Genomic DNA, 20487 nt, shown 5'->3' on the forward strand with positions numbered 1-20487 from the left:
CTTTCTGCATCCTAGGCACCCTCTGCATGTCTGTGCCCCTGGCCCCCGCCTCCTGCCCCGAGCTGACAGAACGGCCACCAAGCCACGCTCCAGCAACTTTTATTTTCATGGGTGACAGACGCCCTGCCAGCCGGGCAGGGAGGGCTGGGGTGAGGCTTAGCTGCTGGGTTCTGAGCCCAGGACCCGTGCTGCCGCCTGCCGCCCGCTCTCTATACAATCAGTCACGGCAACGCCTTCATAGGAGGCGCCGGCCAGAGTCAGGGGCAGCCTCTGAGCGGCCAGAAACTGGGTGGCTGACTCTGGAAAGAAAGGACACAACATTACAGCTGGGCTCTCCTTCCACGACCCTTCTCAGCCCAGGTGCTTTCCCAGCGTACCCAGTTTTTTCCAGTGGCCTAGCGTATACTGGGGGATGCAGTTCTGGGGAGAGAAGAGCAGAGAAAGGGGAAATTGATCACTGCTGTCCCAGGCCTCAGAGGACAAGGAAAATGACAAAAGCACCTGTGTGCGCCCTCGGCGAGGGGCTCACCCTGTGCACGTGGACCAAGCAGTGACTTGGCGGCTCCTTCAGCCCCAGCTGTGTGGCAGCTGCTTCCTGTGCCTGCTGTCGGAGCGTTTCCTGAGACACAGCAGAGCCCTTGGCCTCCAGCGTCTGGAACCAGGAGCCTCCTAGCATCACCTGGGGGGAGAACACAGCACTGAGCAGCCTGGCCGTGGCCACACCGGCCCAGATGAGCCCTGGGAAGCCCCTCTCACAGTCACTCTGAGGCCGGGGGGGCTGCCATCCTGCTCGGGGAAAGCCACTGAGTCGTACACAATTCCCAGGATGCCCGGGTCTTCTGAGGATGGCACCAAATGTCCAAACCCCTGGAGAAGAGGAGGTGGGTCAGCAGGGACGGGGTGCGGTGGAGCCCTCGTCCCCTTCCTCTGTGTCACCTGGACAGGCAGACAGGCTTGTCGGTACTGCAGGTTCACCACGGCCACGGATACTGCAGAGATGGTGCCCAGAACACGAGCCAGGGGTGCAGCGTCCGCAGGCAGCAGCTTGCTGAGCACTGGAGGGGTGCAGGCAGAGGCACGCTGCCGTTTCCTCGCCCCCCAGGGAGGACCAGTTTGGGGGTGTGGCATGGTCCTGCTGGCCCAGAGACCTACAGCCTGCCTCACCCTGGTTGGGGAAGGGGAGGGTAGCTGCCCCATTACCTGATGCTGGAATGGCACTAATGACATGGTCAGCCTCCAGGCTGCGGTTCCCTAGACACACCTGATGGGATGAATGCATTTGAGACACAGACATAACAGGAAGTTTGCCTCAGCTTCAGGGGCACCCCAGTGGCAGCAGACTGGGTGTTGACCCAGGGTGAAGAGACTGTGAGACTGTGTAGTCAGCCCCCAGTCACCGTCCTATCACTCCAGGAAGTGGCCAGACAGGCCCGTGTCCACTCTGGAATGTCCAGCGTGGGTGGGGAGCTCTTTCCCCTCTCTCTCAGCCACTTAAAAGCACGACATCTACCCACAGACTTTGGTCAATGGCTCTTGGAGCAAGGTCCACAAGTCGGGCCTAAGAAGATGCGGGGTTGGGGGATGAGGGGGTAGCGCACTTTTACATAGTGCCTAGGGCACCATAAGTAGCTCCAATCCTGCCAGCCCTGGCCTGGCTGTAACCTTTAGGCGCAGAGGGCAGCTCCAGCACAGGCTCATCACACTCCAGGGGGCTCTCTTACCTTCCAGCGCCCTTCTGCCTGGAGGCTGAGCCCACTGACTGGCTGGCCTCTGAGAACACTGACCCCCCTGTGAGTCAACTGGGTGGTGAGCGCCTGGGGCAGCATCTCCAGCCCTCCACGGAGTGACCACTGGCTCCAGCGCTCAGCTCGGGCCTGGCGAATGATGGCCGAGTCAGGCTGCGAGCTCCGCCCTGCACGGAGGAAGCAGAGAAGAATCACAACAGCATCCCTCGCGTCTGGTCCCGCACCCTGGCTATTCTTAATGGACTCCCCCTTAAACCAGTGCAGCCCGCTGGCACCTGCTCCCAGCAGCAGCCCCAGTAACACGGAACGATGGGTTTGCTCGGCTCGGAAGAGACTGGGGAAGCAGGACCTGACGCTGAGCTCGCGGCTGTCGCCTGCGAACACTCCGCGGCAGAGACTGTCCGCGGCCAGAGACGCCACCTAGGGGAGAGCCTGGGGCTGAGGCGCGCGCACGGTGGGGGAGGGGTGGGGGGAGGGGGAGGAGAGGGGGAGGGGTGGGGGAGGGGGAGGGCGCCAGTGCCCCCACCGCAGGAGGAGGAGGGAGCCGCGGCATTCGCCCCCAACGCCGAGTTCTGGCGGGCAGTCGGTGGGAAGAGCAGCAGGGCGTTGCCACACGCTAGGGCAGAGCCCCTCGCCCCCCGGGGCGGGTCTGGGCAGCGGGCTCGGGGGGCTTTGGGGCCCGGGGGCGGCGTCACCTCAGGTCCCAGGCGGCGCGCGGCGAAGCTGTGCACAGTCTCATCGGGCTCTGGGCCCCGGGGCGAGGTCAGCTCGCGCAGCCCGGCCCAGAGCAGGGCTTCGGAGAAGGGAGGCGCCGGGCGGAGAAGGCCCCTGCGGGGACGAGGGGCTGCTGAGCGCCCGGCTCCGGGGCCACGCGCGCTGCCCGGACCCGCGGGGCGCCTCGGGGAGCTGACGGGCTGCACCGGGGACACGGACGCGCAGCGGGGCCCGCGCAGTCGGGCGGCCGCCTCACCTGAGGCCCGAGGGCAGGGCGTGCAGGGCCCCGCGCACGTACAGGAGCCTGGTGCGCGCGGCCGGGTGGTCCCCGCGGACGGGCAGCACTTGGGACGCCAGGCCGAGCTCCGAGACCTGCTCTCCGCGCGTCCTCGGGAAGAGGAGACCCTGAGGACACGCGACCCCCGAATGCGCCGCCCGCCCGGAGGGGCCCGCTCCGCCGCGCCCCTCACCAGCTGCAGGGCGCGCGCCCCCAGCGCCCCCGCCGGCCGAATCCCTCGCGGTCCCAGCTCGAAGACAGCGCCGTCGGGTCCCCGCACCGAGCGGATCCAGCCTCCCAGGCGCTCGCTGGCCTCCACCAGGACCACCTGCGGCCAAGGGAGACCCGCCCTGCAGCCCCGGCTCCCGGGCCGCCGGGAACGGGACGCGCGTACAGAGGAGGCCCCCTCCCGCGCGGGGCGCTCACCTTGGGGGCACGGGGAGCCCGGCTCAGGTAGTAACTGGCGGCCAAGCCGCTGATGCCGCCGCCCAGCACGGCCACGGTCCGGCCCATTGGGAGCCTGGGGCGACGGGCGAGGGGCGAGGGGCGAGCGCAGGCTGAGCAGGGGCGCCTCTCGCCAGAAGCCCGGGCCTCGCTGCTTTGGGGGAACCCGGGGCCGCGGGGGCGAGGACTCACCCGCGACAGGCACGACAGGACGACAGGGAGGCCCAGGTGGCGGGCAGGGCCAGGACTTCCCGCCGGCGCTGCGCGGGAAGGCGGCTGAGGGCCACACCCGCGCTATCGGGCCGCGCCGGGCCCGCGGCGCCGCCTCCGCCCCCAGCGCTGTGGGTCCCTCGGCCTCGCCGTCCCGCGGCCTCTCGCGGCTCGCGCAGGCGCAGCGCTTCCTGCTTCTGGATTGGTGGGTCCTGGAAGGCCCCGGATGCCGCTCACCAATGAAAACCCCGAACGCCTCGCGCAGGCTGCGGCGTGAGGCCCGAGTTAGCGGGTCGGGTGCCGGTGGGCGCGAGCGGCGGTGTCCGGCGCTGCCTTCCCCGGGCCGCGGCGGCGACAGCTGCGTCCTGGTCGGCGCTGCCCTGCGCCGAATTCCAGGCCCAGCGACGGAGGCCCCGGGGGACGGCCCGTGAGCCTGGGCCGCAGGGACACTGGCTGGGGACCCTGGAGGCTGGTCCGCGGGGAGGCGGCTGCACGCGCGGCTCCTGCTTCGCAACAGCCTCGGCCTGCGGGAGCGACGGGCGCGCGGCAACGCGCGCAGTGCTTGTCAACACGGGCCTGGGGCGGGGGGAAGGCCGTCGCGCCGGTGCCCGCGCTCTGGTCCCGGCGCCCCTGTCCTCCCACTGCGCGGCCCAGTCGGCATCCACGCGCCCCCGGAGGACTCCGGCGCGGCCCACCCCGAGCACGAGCACAGATAAGGGCGTCACGTTTTCTTAATAAATTTATTCACAAAAAGTGAGACTGCAGCGGTCTGGGGGCTGTACACGGGCGCGGGCCTGGGGGCTGTACACGGGGCCGGGAGACGGGACCTCCACGTGGAAGGGTCTTCAGAATAAAAAAAATAGTGGGAGCTACAAGCACGCCGTCCCCGCCCCGTTAAAAAGACACAAAAATAGACGTCTCTGAGGTAAACGGGAAGCCTGGGGCTTAAGTGCGCTGCGCGAGTGTCACAGGCGCCAGGGCGCAAAGGCGGTGTCACAGGCACCGCGCCGGCTCCGGCATCAGCTGGTAGAACAGCACGTAGCCCTCACTGGACGCCACCTGGTTTTCACTGACAGGGGACACACTAGGAGGGAGAAGGGAAGCGGCTGTGCCCACTCCTGCACATTCCCGCGGCCCACGAGGTCAGCCTCACGGCACGCAGGAAGCCAGGGGACAGCCCACTTCTCCTTTCCCCGAGCACTCTGCCCTCCCGGGGCTTCTCGTTGGGAGAGGTGTCCGGGCTGCAGTGGGGACGGGCAGGAGGTGGTTCTCACCGAGAGTCATTGTAGACACGCCAGCCGGTCTGGCACCGGCACAGGGCTGTGTAGTGGCCATAGTGGACGCTGCCCGAGTGGTTGCACAGGGCATACAGCTGATACACAGGGCTTCCTGCGGAGTGAGACACCCTCAGATTCCACAGCCAGCGCTGCGTCTGCTCCCACTCTGCCTCCCCTTCCTGGCGCTGCTCAGGACTTTCCCTCCCAGACGCACCGGCTTTGTCACTGGCAAAGTCCCCTAGGCTCAGTCGCTGCAGCGGGAAATCTACGCCAACTGAACTTTTCTTGATGGAGCCTCGGGAGGCAGAAAATCGGTTCAGATCTAAGCCTTGGTTAAGGAGCATTTGGAAGAGGCGGAGGGCCTCTAGGTGGGACTGAGGTCTCGATGCTTCCACTAACCCCGCACCCCCACCCTCTCGCCCCCCAGACACACACGGAGCATGGCTGGGATCAGTGGAGTGGCCGGCGTCTCCTAAGGAAACCTCACTTCCCAAGTGTTCAGCCTCTGCAAACGAGGGGGATGAGAAAAGGGAATGGATGGAAAAAATAACAATGTGGAGATCAGGATACGGAGCACGAGGATCCTGGGGAATCTTTGTACTGTCAACTTCTTGGTGCTTCGTGTCTTCTGCTGACACCGGTCACACACCTGAATAAATGTCACACGTTAGGTTACTGTGCTCCTCACATCGCCTGGCTCTCGCCACACCCCGACCCACACCCACACGATCCTCCCCGTCACTCCTGTGTCCTCTGGGCCACTCCTCTTTGTCCTAGGAGTGCAAGGACACAGCTGAGACCCCAAATAGACCCCCACACAAGTACTGTTCCCCATATTAAGGCAGCATGCAACCCCTTTATCCATAGGGGGCCGCCAAAATCTCACCCCTGCCGTGCCCCTTATGAACCCCATGTACCGGAGCATTCTCCGACTCCAGCTCTTCTTCCTTGGTGAAAAGGCTGAAACAGTCCCTCAGAGACACCTTGCCCCCAGCAAACCCTTTCTGGACAGAAAGGGAACAAAGGGTCATCAGGTTTTCAATTTCCTCTCCCAGCTTTTCTCAGTCAATCCAGGCTTCCACTGTTCCCTCCCCCACTCTGGGGTGGGTAGGGTTGGGTCACCACCGAACCCATGTCCCATCCACCCCTGGAATCCCACCTTGGGGATGGGCAGGGACAGGTCACAAAAAACCTCGAAGGTCGTGGAGCGATACCCACAGGCCTGGCACTTGAGACAGCTTTTCAACTGGCCCACAAACAGGTCTAGGGAGAGGCAAAGGGGCGGGAGGAACAGTCATTGTGAGGCACTGAGAGGCTGCCTGGGATTCATCTTTTACCCCCTTCCTACCCGACCCTACCCCCGCAACTCCTAACAAGGCCCTCCCACCTTTCCCACGTTGTCATCACCCAGTCATTCCTACACCCTTGATTGTATCACTTTTTTCTCCTAAGCACGCGCCCCCTCCCACCCCATGTCCCCACTGTTGTGCCCCATGCCATACCCACAATCTTGCTGTCCTCTCGCTCCAAGTAACGCTTCCACATTAGGTTGGCGCGGTCATCGTCACTACCACAGGTCAGGGAAATGGGGAGCACCCATGAGACAGCAGGAACACTGGGCACCCCAAACACCACTGAAAGGATCCACAGAGCCCTGTACCCCACCCATACCTCAGCTCCTTCTCACATTTCAAGGAAGAGCCAAAGGGGTAAAGCTTCAGAGGACTTTCTGGGGAAATCCAAGGTGAGAGGAAGAGAAAGGAATGCAGACCAGAAGAGCGTGCTGTCCTCCTCCAAGGGCCTCCCACCCTCATTGCCTGTTGTCAGTTCCCCTCCTTCTCCTTCTCCTGCCTTGCTCCCACTTTCGCACTGCTTCTCAAACCAGGTTTTGGCTTAAGCATTTCCCTGCACCCTACATCCCCAATCTTGACCAGCTCAATTCTGTGAAGGAAGTAGCTGCTGGCCAACTCCAGGGGAGAAGAGGGAGGGGGCAGCCTTACCTTAGCTCAGGTTCGCCTAGCAGAGCCCCTCCGCGGCAGGGTGCTGAGGGTGCTGTACTGCTGGCCAGGAGTGGCGCGGCCCGGCGGCCCCGGCGGTTGATTTCAAGGTGTAGCCGCTCCATGAGGAGCTTCAGGAACTCTTGGGCATCCTGCTGGCTACAGCCAGAGTAGGGGCAACTGACCCCACCCATCCACAGACACTAGCCCCTGCCCAGACATCGGTCCCCACTGAGAATGGTGCCGCCAGGGCCCCTGCTTGGCCCTACCCCAGACATGGTCAGAGAAATCCCATACCCTCCAGCTCTCCCACCTGTATCCAGAGAAGGAGGGAACGTATTTCTGGAAGACAGTTCGGAACCGAGTAGGATTGACAGCTTCACAGGAGTCAGGGTGCCACAGGGCACCAATCACATCTGCAAAGGCTATCAGGGTGGGAGCGGGGAGGGAAACTGAGGTTAGTGACTGGTACATGAAAGCAGGAGACGTCTCAGTAGGTGGGGAGCACTCTGGGAAAGCAGGTGCTGGGAGGGACAATTGCCAGATGTGGGGCCTGCAAAAGGTTGGGGGAAAGAGGACTTGGGTGGGGGCAGGAGTCAATGCCCACCTTCAGTGAGCTCTTGGGCTCGGCCCCCTCCGGGCACCTCTTGCCGGAAGTCCCTTCGCAGACAGAAGTCCCGAAGAGGCCGAGTGCTGCTCAAACACTGCAGCACGGCATTGAGGAAGCACTGGGGAGCAGCAGACACACTGCCATCATCCCTCCAGACCTTTGCCCAGGAAGGGCTTCCGTGCCCTCCTTCCCCAGGCCTTCCCCCAGTCAGCAAGTTCCCCACCCCCAGCACCAGTTCACCTTCCTGCTGGAGGAAGGACAGGAGAATGGCTCTCACCGTGTTCCCCAGATTTCGGAGGCCAACATGACCAGAGCCGAGAAGCAGTGTGTGGGGAGCCTGGAAAGTCAGAGGACAGTCAGCAGGTCCACCTACGTCTCAGCTGGCCCTTTAACCTCTCAACAGCATGCTGCCCATTGCCTCCCCTAGCCCGTACTTCACCCCCAAACTCTACCGTTTCCCTCGCTGGGTACTGGGGTCTCCCTACCTCACTGGCCACGAGCAGGAAGCCCATCACAGCTGAGTGTAGCACAGACTCAGCCAGGGCTGCCCCACCTGTTCCCCACTTACTCCTCTGCTCAGCGAGCCGGCGCTGCAGCTCCTGCGGCAACTCCCCAAGCACCGGCATGGCTGCCCAGCTGGTCCCCACTCCCACCTTGCTGCCTCCAAGGCCCCCTCCCGCCCCCGTGGCCCCTTCCTGCACCCTCTCCTGATGGCTCCAAATGCAATCAGCCTAGCTCTCTCGGCTCGGGAAATGGCAACCACAGTAGCTCAAACGTTCTGAGCCCGCCCCCTTCAGCTCCAGAGATTAATTAGGCCTAGGAGGTGTCCTGGGAGAGAAGATGCAGCCAGGGAAAGTAAGGGCCTGGGGACGCCAAGGAGAATTCCAAAAGGTTGGGCCAATTCCCTGGGGACTGAAGTGGCCCAGCACGCTGAGGAGTCACGGACAACCCTGCGATGGTACTTCAGTAGGGGACAGGACGGCGAGTCCTGTAACAGTAGGGGACAGGACGGCGAGTCCTGTAACAGTAGGGGACAGGACGGCGAGTCCTGTAACAGTAGGGGACAGGACGGTGAGTCCTGTAACCAGGGGTTGAGAAAGGGACTTGGGAAAAGGGGACTGAAAACCCATATGGTGGGAAGAAAGCTGGATGTGTGGGGGGACACGGCAATGCAAGGCCATGTGTGCTGGCGAGTCCTCACCATCTTGTCACCGGAGTAGAAAGGCTCCGAGGGCCGGGCAGATATCACATGGAAGGTGCCGTGGGCAGTCGGGGGCTCTGTCTGTATGTTGAGCAAGGTGGGGGGCCCAGGAAAGCCCCCTAGGCGGCGGAGAGAGGTGCTCCGTCTCAAAGGAGGGGGCTCAGGCCGGAGCGCCAAGCGGCTCAGTGCAGCCCCCAGCTCTCCCGTGCCTCGATGCCCGCCCAAGGCAGTTCCCATTGGACGCAAGTCCCCGCTGCTCACAGACTTGGAACGAGCTAAGCTGGTCCTGGACAGGAGAGGAGGGGCTGCAGTTGGGGGTGGTGAGCCAGGCAGGGAGACTCCATGATCTGCCCGAAGGGGGCCTCTGGGACGAGGGCCTGAGGTTCGTCCCCGTCCCAGCTCCAGCTTCTTGAGCCGTTCCTCAGGCGGACCTGGCCGGGGAGGCAGAGGTCGTAACAGGGGGTTCGGCCCAGGGGCTGGGTTTCGGCTCTCCTTGCTGTGGGCCCGGGGGGCAAATGGTAGTTTGGATCCCAGTCGGGGCTGGACATTAACAGGTGGTTCTCGTGTCCGGCCCAGGCGGTGCTCAGAGGCCTGGGGCATTGTGGACACCACAGGCTGGACCTGGGAGGAGAAGAGAGGGTCAGCATGGAGGCGGGACCATGGAGGGAGGAGGGACCCTGAGCCGGCATACTCGCTTCTACTTGCAGAGCCAGTACCTACCATAATGTTTGGCACAAAGTAACACTTAGTTTTGAGTAAATAAATGAAGGAGTGATAGCAGCCCGCACTGTGTGACTCCTTCTACATTCCTCACCACCTTCCTGCAGAATACAGCTTTGCTGAGAAGCCAATGATAGCCTGTACCTCCCCTGTCTCTATAATCTAACCCTCCGGACAAGGGGCCCCACACCTGGTAGCCCAGCAGGATGTGCCCTGGGTCACTTAGGACCTCTGGTCAAACGCGGGTGTGCATGCAAGGGTAACAGCCCAAAGGATAGCATGCCACGCTCAACCCCTGCCCCTCCGGGCTGCGAATGAAGCCGACGAAACCGGTGACTTGCGAACCACTCCCCCCCCCCATAAAACCCTAGAGCTCCAACGTGGTGTAGGGGCTCAGGGGCAGCGGCGGGGAGGGAGGACGAGCAAGTCCCGGACCACGAATCTCTGCGCCCCCCCCCCCCCGCCCCGCAAGCAGGGCTTCAGCTGGGTCCGCCCCCCTCGAGGGCAGAAAGGCCGAGGCCGCTGATTGGCTGGAGTCCGGCGGTGCATTCCCCACGACCCACGGATGCTGCCCCTCCAGCCCCGTTCTCCCACACCTACCGGGCCCCCCACGCCTCTGCCTTTGTGGAGGGCGTCCTCCCGGGTCCGGGACAGTCTTCCCTCGGACCCCACCACCATAACGCCGCGGTCCGTACCTGTCCCCCGGTGAGGCGGCGGGGGGGGCCAGCCGGAGCCAGGCCCCAGCTCAGGGCCAACCCCCACTGCCCCCGTGAAGCACCCCCGCGGGCACGACTGCAGCTTCAGCCGCAGCTGTCGCCCAGGTCGCTCCCGCCGCCGGGCCCGCCGCCATCTTTGTCGGTCCCAGAGGCCACCGGCCGCCGGCTTCACCGTAGCTCACTGCGCCTGCGTACCCCGTCGGACCCTACCGCCTGCTCCTTCGGCGCTTGCGTGGGCCCGCCCCCTTGGCTCCGCCCCCGACACCATGGAAACGCAGCCAAGTTTAGGACCGCCAGTTCCCAGCCCTGCGGTGATTGTGCTTAAACCGTTGCTCCACACCAGCTCCCTGGAGTATAGAGTCCCGACATCCCGTCCTGCGGCCCACAGGGATGTGGGTCTGACAACTGTAATGTGGCCCCAGGCTTGCAGCAGAGCCCGCTCAGGGAGCTGGCAGGCGGGGCGGGGAGAGGGGTGTCCAGCACCCCTGCGGGGCGTGACTGCTGGCCAAGCAGCACTGTCCCTCAAGCACCTTGCAGGCCAAACCGGGAGGCACCTCGCTAACGGACAAGAGGGTCTCAGCAGCAGGGAGAGCGGTCGAGGTTTTCCTTGCATTCCCCAGCTCCCTCCCAAACTACCGTAGTTGTACGTGTGCCTTGGGCCTTGGCTTGCTCACCCTCTGTGAACAGCCACCAATGAGAACCACAGGCCACCGGAGGAAGCAGCTTTTATTGATGAGTTATCTCCAGAAACCGAACAGACTCCACACACACGTTCAGTACCCCCCATCCCTCCAGGATCTCCTACTGTTCCACCAGGCAAGAGGTGTAAACTGCCTTGTGGTTTTCCAAAGCCCGCCTTTCCCCTCCCTGTGTAGCCTAACATAGAAATTCAGTAGTAACACTGTTTTTCTTTCCCCAGCAATGCTGGAAATTTGGTACTGCTGCAGCTACTTAGTAACTAACAGTTGAGGGTGAAGGGGTGTGAGGGAAGCTGTTACATGAGTCAAGAAGAGGGGCAGAGGAAGTCAGGAATTAGTGTATCAAAGGTCCCTGTGTCCGGCTTCAGTGGCTCCATCCTTCATTGGCTGCATTTTTCTTTATGCTGAATCACGCCTTTCTGAATCAAATCGGGGATTTCCACTGCCAGCCATGGACCCAGCTGTAACACAAGGGAGACCCTGTGAGATTACTACCATCCAGTCAATGTCTCTTGTCCCAGCAGCTACTTTCTAGGGAGATTCTAGGGGAACATGCCCCAAAGAAAACCCTGTTCTTCCTTGTTGACTCTCAGTTACTTTCTTATACAGCTCAGGGCCTGGCCTACTCTTGCCCACACACACACTTATACCAAACGCTCCAAACTTACCCCCAGAGCCATGAGATGAGCTAGTCCAAATTTGGGCACATTCCTGGCCCACAAAGGCTTAAAATGATCGGTCAGGCATATTTTGCCACCCCTGTGAGAGGAACAAGAGGGAAGAAGGTGTTGACATGCAAGATTTACCATAAAGCAAGCAGCCTCTTGGGAGCACAGGGTCGCTGAACACTTTGCCAGGCTCGGTAGGAAAGCTCGGTAGGAAAGCTCGGTAGGTAGAGGGCTCGCCTGGAGCCCTCTAGACCAGCAGACTTGGAAAATTCCTGCCTCCCAGGTCTTCCCTAAGCCCTTCTTTGACCCTTTTCCGTCTCCTATTCAGTCCTACCTGTACATCTTGGCTGTTTTTCCATCCAGTTCAGGGACTGCAATTTCTGGAGCAGTAGTGGGATATGTGATAGGAATCTGAAGGAATGATAAAGCCTTAATAAAACAGAATCAGGATAGAAAGGAACTCATCTCGTCAGACACACACACATTTCTTGGTTGGACTAAAGTGTTGGGCAAACTCCCCAAGAGGCACGTGCACATCAGGACTCTGGACTTGGAGATTAGTAACTGTAAACGATGCTTGCTTTAAACCTCAGCTTTCCCCTCCCATTTAAAGTTTTCTTTGGTCCTTCCCAGAAAGGTTAGCTTGTTAATAACCACATTACCCACCCCCCTTCTCCCAACATCCCTATTTCCCACTGCATCATACTCACGTCAAACTCAATGTCAAACTCGTATTTGAGGAGATCATGGATGTACCAGCATTTCCCAAACCATCTGTAACAAAGACCAAACCTCAGTCCAATTTGTCCGTCCTTCTCATTCTCAAATGACATCATCCTGGCCTAGGTGACCAGCCTGGGAGACTCATGGGAAGGGAATTGGGAAACTCTGGAGCTATGGGAGTGGACAGAGCTAATATGAAGCAAGAAAGGCTGGCAGGGAGCTTTGAGACACCGAAATGCTCAAGCCATGTCAGAGCCGCACCCCCATACCTCCCAAAATGGTCTGCCTACCTACCGAGTCCCTTCCTTGTTGGACTCCAGTCGGAACCAATCATTGTCCGCATTCTTGTTGTTTTCCACATACTAAAAGCAGAGAATTAGGTCTTTGAGAGGGAAGTTGGGGCCACGGGCAGTCCCCTTTCCCTCAAAAGAAAAGTGTGTGATTACTTTCTCTTTTAGTATGTTCACCAAACTTTTGTGATATAAGAAAAGCTACACTGATAAGCACGGGACTTGCCCAGAGCAGAAAACAGAATGCTTAGGTTCCACTCTGTTTAGCACAAAAGACTTGATGATATCACCTGGGTTCTGTTCTTTTCTCACTTCTGACAGCATCAGCCTGCAGTCTACAACTCATTTCATGGTGTGCCCCCACTCCCTGGAGGACCTCGTATAGCTCCGGTTTTGACTAGCACCCACATGCTGATGACTTCCAAATATTTATCTTTAACCCAGACATTTTCTCAAGAGCTTCAGACTCCACTATCCAACTGTGTATTGAAACTTCTACCTTCGTTTCACAGGTGCCTCAAACTCAGCCTTTGCCCCTCGTCCTTCAGGCCTGTTTGTCCACTGCATCAATCTCAGGCAGCAGAATCAGCTTCACTCAGTCACCAAGCACCGGGGAGTCATTCTCAACCCTCCCCTGCCTTTACTCTGTCCCACAGTCCTTCACAATGTCCTGCCGATTTCACCTTCTGAATATTCTTCAGGTCTGTCTCTCCTCTCTATTCTTACTATGGCTGCCGAGCTTGGATCATCACTTTTTTCTTTTGCCTGGATTCATGACAGCTTCCTAACTCGTCTCCTACCTTCAATTTTTACCCTGTCAATTCTATTTCCCTCTCTACTGCCACTGTGATTGATCTAAACCCAAATCTGACCATGTTATTTCTCAGTTTAAAATCCTTTGGAAGTATCCCAAAAGCCTCCAAGATAACAGTCAAGTGCCCAAACCTATCTGTCAAGCCTTGCCTATCACTCCCTGCCACACGTTTGATGCTGTGGCAAATTTGAACTGCTTAGGTTTCTTCAGACACATGATGGCGTTTCTGGCTTCTATGCCTTGGTTCATGCTGTTCCTTTTGCCTTGAATGTCCTTCTCTTACCCTCATGTTTTATCGGGCTACCCTTTAAGTCTCAGCTCAAGCACTGCCTCTTCCAGGAAGCCTTCCCTGACTAGACCCAAACTGGATTAGGCATCTCTCCTCCTGCTTCAAAACATCCTAGCAGTTTCTCAGCCTCGCTGTTCCCCCCTCCCTCTCTCTCTGCACTTGAACAACGGAGTACAATGACTGTTTCTGTCAACCTCAGTACGCTCCACCCTCTTAGGTAGCAGAAGTACAACAAAGGTGGTTTTCTTTCTTAGCGAATGAACGCATGCGGCAGGAAAGCTGCTGGCCTTTGAAACACACAGGCCACTGCAAGGAAGACAAACTTTCTTCTTACACAGAAGGGAGATTAGCTTAGAGAATGTCCCGTTCCTGACCGAGCTCAGCTCCTCAGCTCTCCGCAACTACCACTTCCCGGAATTGTCAGCCCTCATACGTGTTCTTCCCTCCGCACGAGTGAAGGAGGGAGCAGAGATGTGGACCGGGGCTTGGGCCGCAGGGACTCCTTTGGACCACCTCCCCGACGTCCAGGAGAGCAACCCCCTGGAGCCAGAGCGACACGTCACCTTCCGGGGAGGCGTACCCCTAAAATAACTGCTTTCAGCCAGAAAGTCTGGTCACACTGTGGCCCCGAACGCGAGTCTGTTCTGCCTGCTCTCCAGCATCCCCAAGTTCCCCAACCCCGCAATTCTCCAATTGCTATGAATTTGGGAAAATTAAACTTTAAAACCGGAAGCGGCTTCCACACGGAGCCTATTCCTAAGGACACCGGCTTGCCCGCCATCCTTTTGCGACACGGTCGACCTCAGTAGCACAACTGACCCGGATAAGAGATTGATATTCCTCCTTCAGTCGCTGCACCCACAATTCGCGATCTCGAGGTCCAGCGTTAGTCTTCAGCACGGGGATCTCTGACACGACACGCCGGGTGGCCTCGTCCGCCATCTTGGTCAAGGGCGCAAGAAAAACGCGGAAGTGGCTTTACCTGTCGCTCACATTCAGGGCGCCGCCATCTTTACTATGGGAAGACGGGAGCTGGGCTGCCTTAAGACTTTCTTGAATGCGATCTTGATTTTCTAGCAGCGAAGACAAATTTGTCACCAGGTCACCTGCTTGTGGGTACAACGGGAAGAACAGAATGGAAAAGGATTGCTCGGTACTGAATATGGCACCTGTCAGTAAAACCCAGCAGAATACTGTAAGCGTGACTTCCGCTCATGCTCAGAAAAGGGCTCTCAGAAAACACTTCCGGCACCTCCCCAAATTTGGAGAGTGGTTCCAATTTCAGGCTGTTCTAGAGACCGTTCGGGTAGTCGTCCTAAAACACGTGATTGACGTTTCCGCTTCGAATAAGCGTCCTTAGCTTCCATGCAACGGGCCTGAGGCCGATGTAGTCATCCAATAGGAGGGTATCGAACTCCCGATAATTATTGGATACCTTGGAGAATCAAAGTGTAATATACACTCTCGGCCCTAAAAATTAACACTATCGAATTAGCGAATTCTTAGTAAGTGCCAAAGGAGTTTAGAGGTCACAAGAAGACGTGCCTTCGTCTAGCCAAGACATTTTTGGGTCTGGAATTAACCCATCTGGGAAGGAATCGTGTCTGTCTCTCTAGTGGATGGCACGCAGTAGTTACCCGTAATCCTGCAGAATTTTGTATCTTGCAATGGTTTTATAAACTTAAATACATTAGTTTTAACTTTAATTTACACATCTTATTTACTCCGTTAATCATTCCAGCCTGCAGCAGTAATTTTGGAACAGTCTATTAATCATCAAATTCTATAGTCTATCTACAAATGAGATGAGCATTCTATATCTTAATTTCTAATGGCTGAAACTTCCAGTACAAATGTATTGAGAGCAGACATCCTTGTCTTGTTCTGATTTTAATGGGAAAAGCATTGTCTCTTCATTAAGTATGATGTTAGCTGTAGGCTTTTCATAGATGCTCTTTAAAAAGGTAAGAAGTTCCATTCTATTGCTGACGTTGAGGGTTTTAATCATGAACGGATGCTGGATTTTTTCCAAGTGCTTTTTGTGTTCACTGAAATGATGTGGGTTTAGTCTTTAGCATGTCATGTCTGGTTTTTGTTTTTTTTTTTAATATTGGATATTGGAAAAGGCTGAAGCAAAGCTCTTTAGTATCTCACTGGAGAGCTCTCTCCAAGGGGAAATATTTATTCTTTTTTGGGTGTACACACTGTGGTGTGGTGGAGTGCAGGCATTTGGAATAAGGCTTTGCAACTGTCATAAGATTTTGGAAATGGGGGAGGGAGAAATGGTGACATGTAGATCAAAGGATACAAACTTTCAGTTATAAGAATAATAAATTCTGAGGATCTAATGTACAGCATGGTGACTATAGGTAATGAAGGTGTCGTATGTTTAAAAGTTACTGAGTAGATCTTAAGCATTCTCACCATAAAAACGTTGATTACATGCCACCACATGTATGTATATAAAATCATCACATGTATAGCAACTTGTCTAGTCATAGGGTACTGTTTTCGTTATTGTAGCTTTCTAATACATTTTTATATCTGGTTGGGCCACCTTTTATTTATTACTTTGCTTTTTCAGAATTTTCTTTTCAATTCTTCCTTATTTTAACATGTGAACTTTAAGATAAGCTTTTTTTAAAAAATCGTGCTGATATTTTAACCTAGATCACATTAAATTTATAGACAACTTTGGGAAATTAACATCATTGTATGTTCTTTCCAAAAACATAATTTACTTTCCATTTGTTCAAGTTTCTTTTACGTGGGTATTATTTTAAAATTTTGTTCATACAAATCATGCGTTCTTAAGGTTATTCCTAAGCATTTTATCTGTATTGTTGCTATTGGGTCTTTGATTATATTTTTAACTTACTGTTTGTACATATAAAGGTTATTTATTTCCTCATGCTATTTTCTCTCCACTTTACTAAATTATTATTTGTGATAATTTTTAAGTTCTCAGGATTTATCTAGGTATTGAGCAATAATGATAATTATATTATTTTTGCTATATTAAAACAAAAAATAAAGTTTGGAAGAAAACATGAAGAAATTAAGTAAGGTGAGGAATTAGAAAAATTCGTTAGTTATAAGTTCATGATTAAACAAAATAGTAACAGGATTCTTAGCATTTTAAATGAGTTCAGGGCTGGGACACATGTTCTAGAAATCAGAAGTATTATATAAGTGAAATTGTGTCCCCTGTAGGTAATCTGAGGAACTCATAATATGGCAAATGTCCACATTTTCAAAGAGAGAAATTTCAGATGGTGAATTCTGGAAATTAAAAAAAAATTATTGATTCTTCATAACATTATAAAACAGCTATTGAAGAGTGACTTATGAGTGATGAGGGGAAAAAAGCCGTGACCCCCGATGTTTAGTGGCTCCTCCTGGTGTGACTCATTCTCCAAGGTGTCAGATCTTTCTTGCCTCCTGGCTTTTTGCAGGTGTCCTGTCAGCCTAGGACACCTCCCCATTCTCTGCAAGACGGCAGCCTCCTTCCTCCTCTTTAGGTCTCAGCTTCCATGCCACCCCTTTAAAGAGAGGCTTTCCCTGATCATTCATTTTCCTGTCATAGCATTCTGTTTTCTCCACAGCACCCATCTCAATTTAAAATGATATAAGTATCTTCTTTCCTTAGTGTCTGTCTTCCCATATGAACAGTGAGCGCCACGCAATCATGTCTGTTTATTAAGAGAATGACTGAATGACTTCCGTCACCAGTGTTACTCAATTAACAATCTAGAAGAACATTATAGGGACAGTATATCTTGATTTCAGGGAAAACATGCTTCCTGATAGGTTCTTTGAAAAAGACAGAGAATGGGCAAGAATATAGGAGCATTTTTATTTGATTGAACAATCAACCAAGGAAGAATTGATTAATTCTCTAATTAGCTGGTGGTGTTGGTGAGACAGGGCTGTATTTTGTCCTGGCACAAAGGTAGACCAATGACTTAGAAAAGGCACCCCCATGGGGGCAGCAGAGAGCAGTCACAAGGAACCTGAATTTCTGAAACCCGTTAGATATAAATGGTAGATAACATGGATTGAGCACTTACAGTGAGCTAGGTCCCATTAACATTTCATGTATACTATGTAATATAACTATTAAAACAATGACCTCTGAGGTGCATGTTATATTTGCCCTTTTTACAAATGAGAAAATAAGCTTGGAGAAGTTAAGGGACTTGCCCAAAGTTATATTAGTGAGGGTCAGAACTGGTGAACGAAGGAAACAGTTGAAGGAGCATTTTGGACACCAGATCATTAGTTTCCAGTGACTGACTGTCCCTGTGGGGGACTGACTGTCCAGTGACTGTCCCTACTCTTCTATTCAGAAACCAGGGGACACTGGAATTCTAGCTAAGGGTTGACAGCAAAGCTGAAACTCAACTGAGATTCGGAGCCAGTATGATGCCTGTGTGAAAATGAGTAACTGGAGCAGCTTGGAGTTAATGGGAACCAAGAACAGGAGAGGGCTGTCAGGACAGCGAGCCACTGTCAGGTCAAGTTCAAGAGTAAAGCCCAGCCAGGGACACAGGGATCAGAGTGGGCACGGAAGAGTGAAGAAGATACTTGGGAGAATGGGTTGCTAACAGGGTAGGGACTTCTTTAAGAGAACACCTGGTTTGAAAAGATCTTAATTCTGGCAGAACTGGGTAACAACAATGGACTGGGACAAGCAGCCTTAATAGAGTATTCAGATCAAGGAAGATAAGACATCGGCTATACTTTGAATTGGTAGTACCATGGACCTAGAAAAAAAAATATTTAGTAGGGACACGGTAGCTATCTGAAGGGCTGACATGTAGCTATGATGTTGACCCACAGAGAAAAAATAGGACCAATAAGTGGAAGTTACGAAGAGGTCAATTTTCCTCGGTACAGAAAAAAGGGCTTTCTCATCACAGAATTATAGTGCGTTGAGAACTATTTCATAGGACAGTGGAAAGAGCATGTGAAAGGGTGTTAGCTTGAAGAGCCCAGTGAAATAGAGACAACTGTGGGAGAAGAGGGAGCTGAGAAGCAGAAAAGGGTGGGAACCAGGGTCAAGCTGAAGGGGCCAGTCTCTGAAAGCTGGAGGGATGTTTTCTCAGATGAGGCTCCAAGGAAGCGACAGGAACTGAAGTGAAGGAAGAGACGTGAAAGGCAGAGGACTCAGTAACAAGGGAACCCGACACGGGTTCTCAATCTTCTCAGTGGAGTTTTCTCAATGTTTTGATTCTGTGACAATCATCCCCCAGTTTTTATTCTTCCTCACTGGCTGTTCCTTTTCGAAGATTCTCCAAGGGCTCCTCTTCTCTTTGTGCCTTAAGTGACGAATTCCCCAGAGCACTCTTCTTAGAGCTCTGCTGTTCTCTGGGGAGCTTATCCAAACCTATGGCTTCAGCAAGCACTGAAACGTTCATGATTCAGAATTTCTGGCTGATACGTCACCGGGGTTTTTAAAAAGTAGTTTTGTATAAAAGCAATACATGTATATAGTAAAACACATTGAAACAGTAAAGTTGGATCTAAAATAAAAAAGTAAGTTTCATCCCTCCCACGCCCACTCTTCATGGTTAACTGTTTAATGCCCGTGTAAACGTGCCATGTGTATATTGTTCTCCTGTGTTTCGATCCATATATCCAACTGCCATCAGGGCATCTCCATCTGGCCGTCCCTGTCCCCTAAACTCCTTTCTTTGGCACTCAGTCTCATGCTGCATCCTGCAACCAGTCTCTCTTTACAGTCAACGCCATGAAGAAACTGTCTTTATAACTATACACTGTGCCTTTGCAGCCACTCAGTTTACCCCAGTCTGCTTTTTAACCCACCACACACATCTCTGGAACAGCTCTCCAAAACTCCTACAGGACTTCCTTGTTGCAAAATCCGACGGGTGCATTTTAGTCAGCATCTCCCCTGCGCAGTGTCCTTGCCATTTCTCTCCTGGTTTCCTTCTTTCCGTTGTTTGCCCCTTTCCCAGCGTCCTCTTCCCTACGTGCAGGCATTCCTCTCTAGGCCCTCGCATTCACTCCCATTGCTTCCACGACCACGTGTACTCACGCGCGCACACCCACCCACGCAGCCTCTCTTTTGGGTTCCCAGCCCACGTTATCTGACAGTCCATTGTTTACTGAATACCCCACAGGCACCTCACACCCGCTCTCCCCCAAATAAAGTAGGGCATCATTATTCCCCAACTGCCAAGTCAGAATGGCTGGGCAAGGTCTTGGACTTCTCCCTCTGCCTCATACCGATTTCCAACCTGTTTTCCCATCTGCACTCTCCCTTCTGTAAGACAGAGCCTGGGTAAGAGCTTCCCAACTGTTCTCCTTGCCTCGAGTCTCTAATCTCGCCTGCTCCAGTCCATTCTCCCCACCGCAAACAGCGCTCTTCTAAAGTGCAAATGCGACTGTTCACACTTGGGCCAGGACTCTTTTCCGAGCGTGCCCATCGCTCTCAGGACGGACCAACCAGTTTACAAGGCCTGCTGCAGGCTGGCTGCCCACGTGTCGCAGACCTCGTCTATTACCTCTGTGAATCACACCGGTCGGCTGGCAGCTCCAGAGCGCGCCGGCCCGTCCCCCAATTCCCAACAGTCCAGGATTCTGCTCCGGCGACACTTCTTCCAGGACACGGGTGCTGCTAAGCAGCCGGGCAGAGTGAAGTCCGACAGGGCGCGGGCGCAGCGCTTTCTGCTCCGGGCCCAGGCGCACGGCCCGTCCGGGTTACCAGGAAGCTCGGAGCAAAGGTCAAATACAGATCCCGAGCCTCCCCCAAGTTCGCAGGCAAGGCGACCGGTCGTGTTCCGCCCTCACGCGTCATGGCCACCAGCCCGTCTGTCAGTGCGTCTGCACGTCTCCACAGCCAGCTCTGGCGCCACCGACGTGTGCACACTCACGAAGGCACCCGTCTCCCCGGAGCCGCGGTCCGCCAAGAAACACCGGCGTTGCCCGCTTGCCCCAGAGCAAGATGGCCGCCAACACCTACCGCCGCCGCCCGAGTGAAGCTGACCCCGCCCCGAGCCATGCCGCTGCCAGGCTGCCCTCACCCAGCATGGCGGCGCGGCCATGCGTCACTCGGGCCCGAAGCCGCC

At 55.2% G+C, this 20487-nt stretch overlaps 2 protein-coding genes across 4 annotated transcripts; both read right to left on the bottom strand.

Annotated features, from left to right (window-relative positions):
- Positions 1-83: 83 nt before the first annotated feature.
- LOC308487986 (uncharacterized protein) lies at positions 84-10109 on the bottom strand. The gene is given in 25 exon segments (XM_081027040.1): positions 84-299; positions 378-420; positions 530-679; positions 757-867; positions 937-1055; positions 1201-1261; positions 1722-1912; positions 2021-2165; positions 2441-2573; positions 2716-2884; positions 2887-3064; positions 3163-3293; positions 3373-3914; positions 4665-4779; positions 4882-4989; positions 5238-5316; positions 5585-5671; positions 5827-5930; positions 6170-6234; positions 6668-6823; positions 6978-7089; positions 7272-7392; positions 7552-7611; positions 8476-9096; positions 9891-10109. Coding segments are annotated over 24 exon segments (3723 nt in total). The 5' UTR covers positions 9076-9096; positions 9891-10109; the 3' UTR covers positions 84-156.
- Positions 10110-10619: 510 nt separating this feature from the next.
- UFC1 (ubiquitin-fold modifier conjugating enzyme 1) lies at positions 10620-20355 on the bottom strand. Of its 3 annotated transcripts, none has more exons than XM_081024612.1 (7): positions 19924-20355; positions 14213-14499; positions 12295-12362; positions 11988-12051; positions 11612-11688; positions 11278-11368; positions 10620-11070 (listed from the first exon to the last, which is right to left on the bottom strand). In XM_081024612.1, exons 2-7 carry the CDS (start codon positions 14333-14335, stop codon positions 10990-10992), a joined length of 504 nt encoding a protein of 167 aa, XP_080880738.1. In that variant the 5' UTR covers positions 14336-14499; positions 19924-20355; the 3' UTR covers positions 10620-10989. The 3 variants fall into 3 exon arrangements, with proteins under 3 accessions (XP_080880738.1, XP_080880740.1, XP_080880739.1); XM_081024614.1 differs by having other exon boundaries at positions 14213-14502; positions 19924-20216; XM_081024613.1 differs by lacking the exon at positions 19924-20355 and having other exon boundaries at positions 14213-14863.
- Between the last annotated feature and the right edge of the window lie 132 nt (positions 20356-20487).

The sequence above is a fragment of the Rhinolophus hipposideros genome (assembly GCF_964194185.1).
Source record: "Rhinolophus hipposideros genome assembly, chromosome: 19".
NCBI lineage: Eukaryota > Metazoa > Chordata > Mammalia > Chiroptera > Rhinolophidae > Rhinolophus > Rhinolophus hipposideros.

Bases quoted from the DNA above. Each gene is read 5' to 3' on its own strand.
- UFC1 (XM_081024612.1), bottom strand. From the start codon at position 14,335: ATGGCGGACGAGGCCACCCGGCGTGTCGTGTCAGAGATCCCCGTGCTG. The intron at 12,052-12,294 runs GTAGGTAGGCAG...TCTTTGTTACAG, and splicing joins TCCAACAAGGAAGGGACTCG to ATGGTTTGGGAAATGCTGGT. The intron at 11,071-11,277 runs GTAAGTTTGGAG...CTTGTGTTACAG, and splicing joins CTCATCTCATGGCTCTGGGG to CTGGGTCCATGGCTGGCAGT.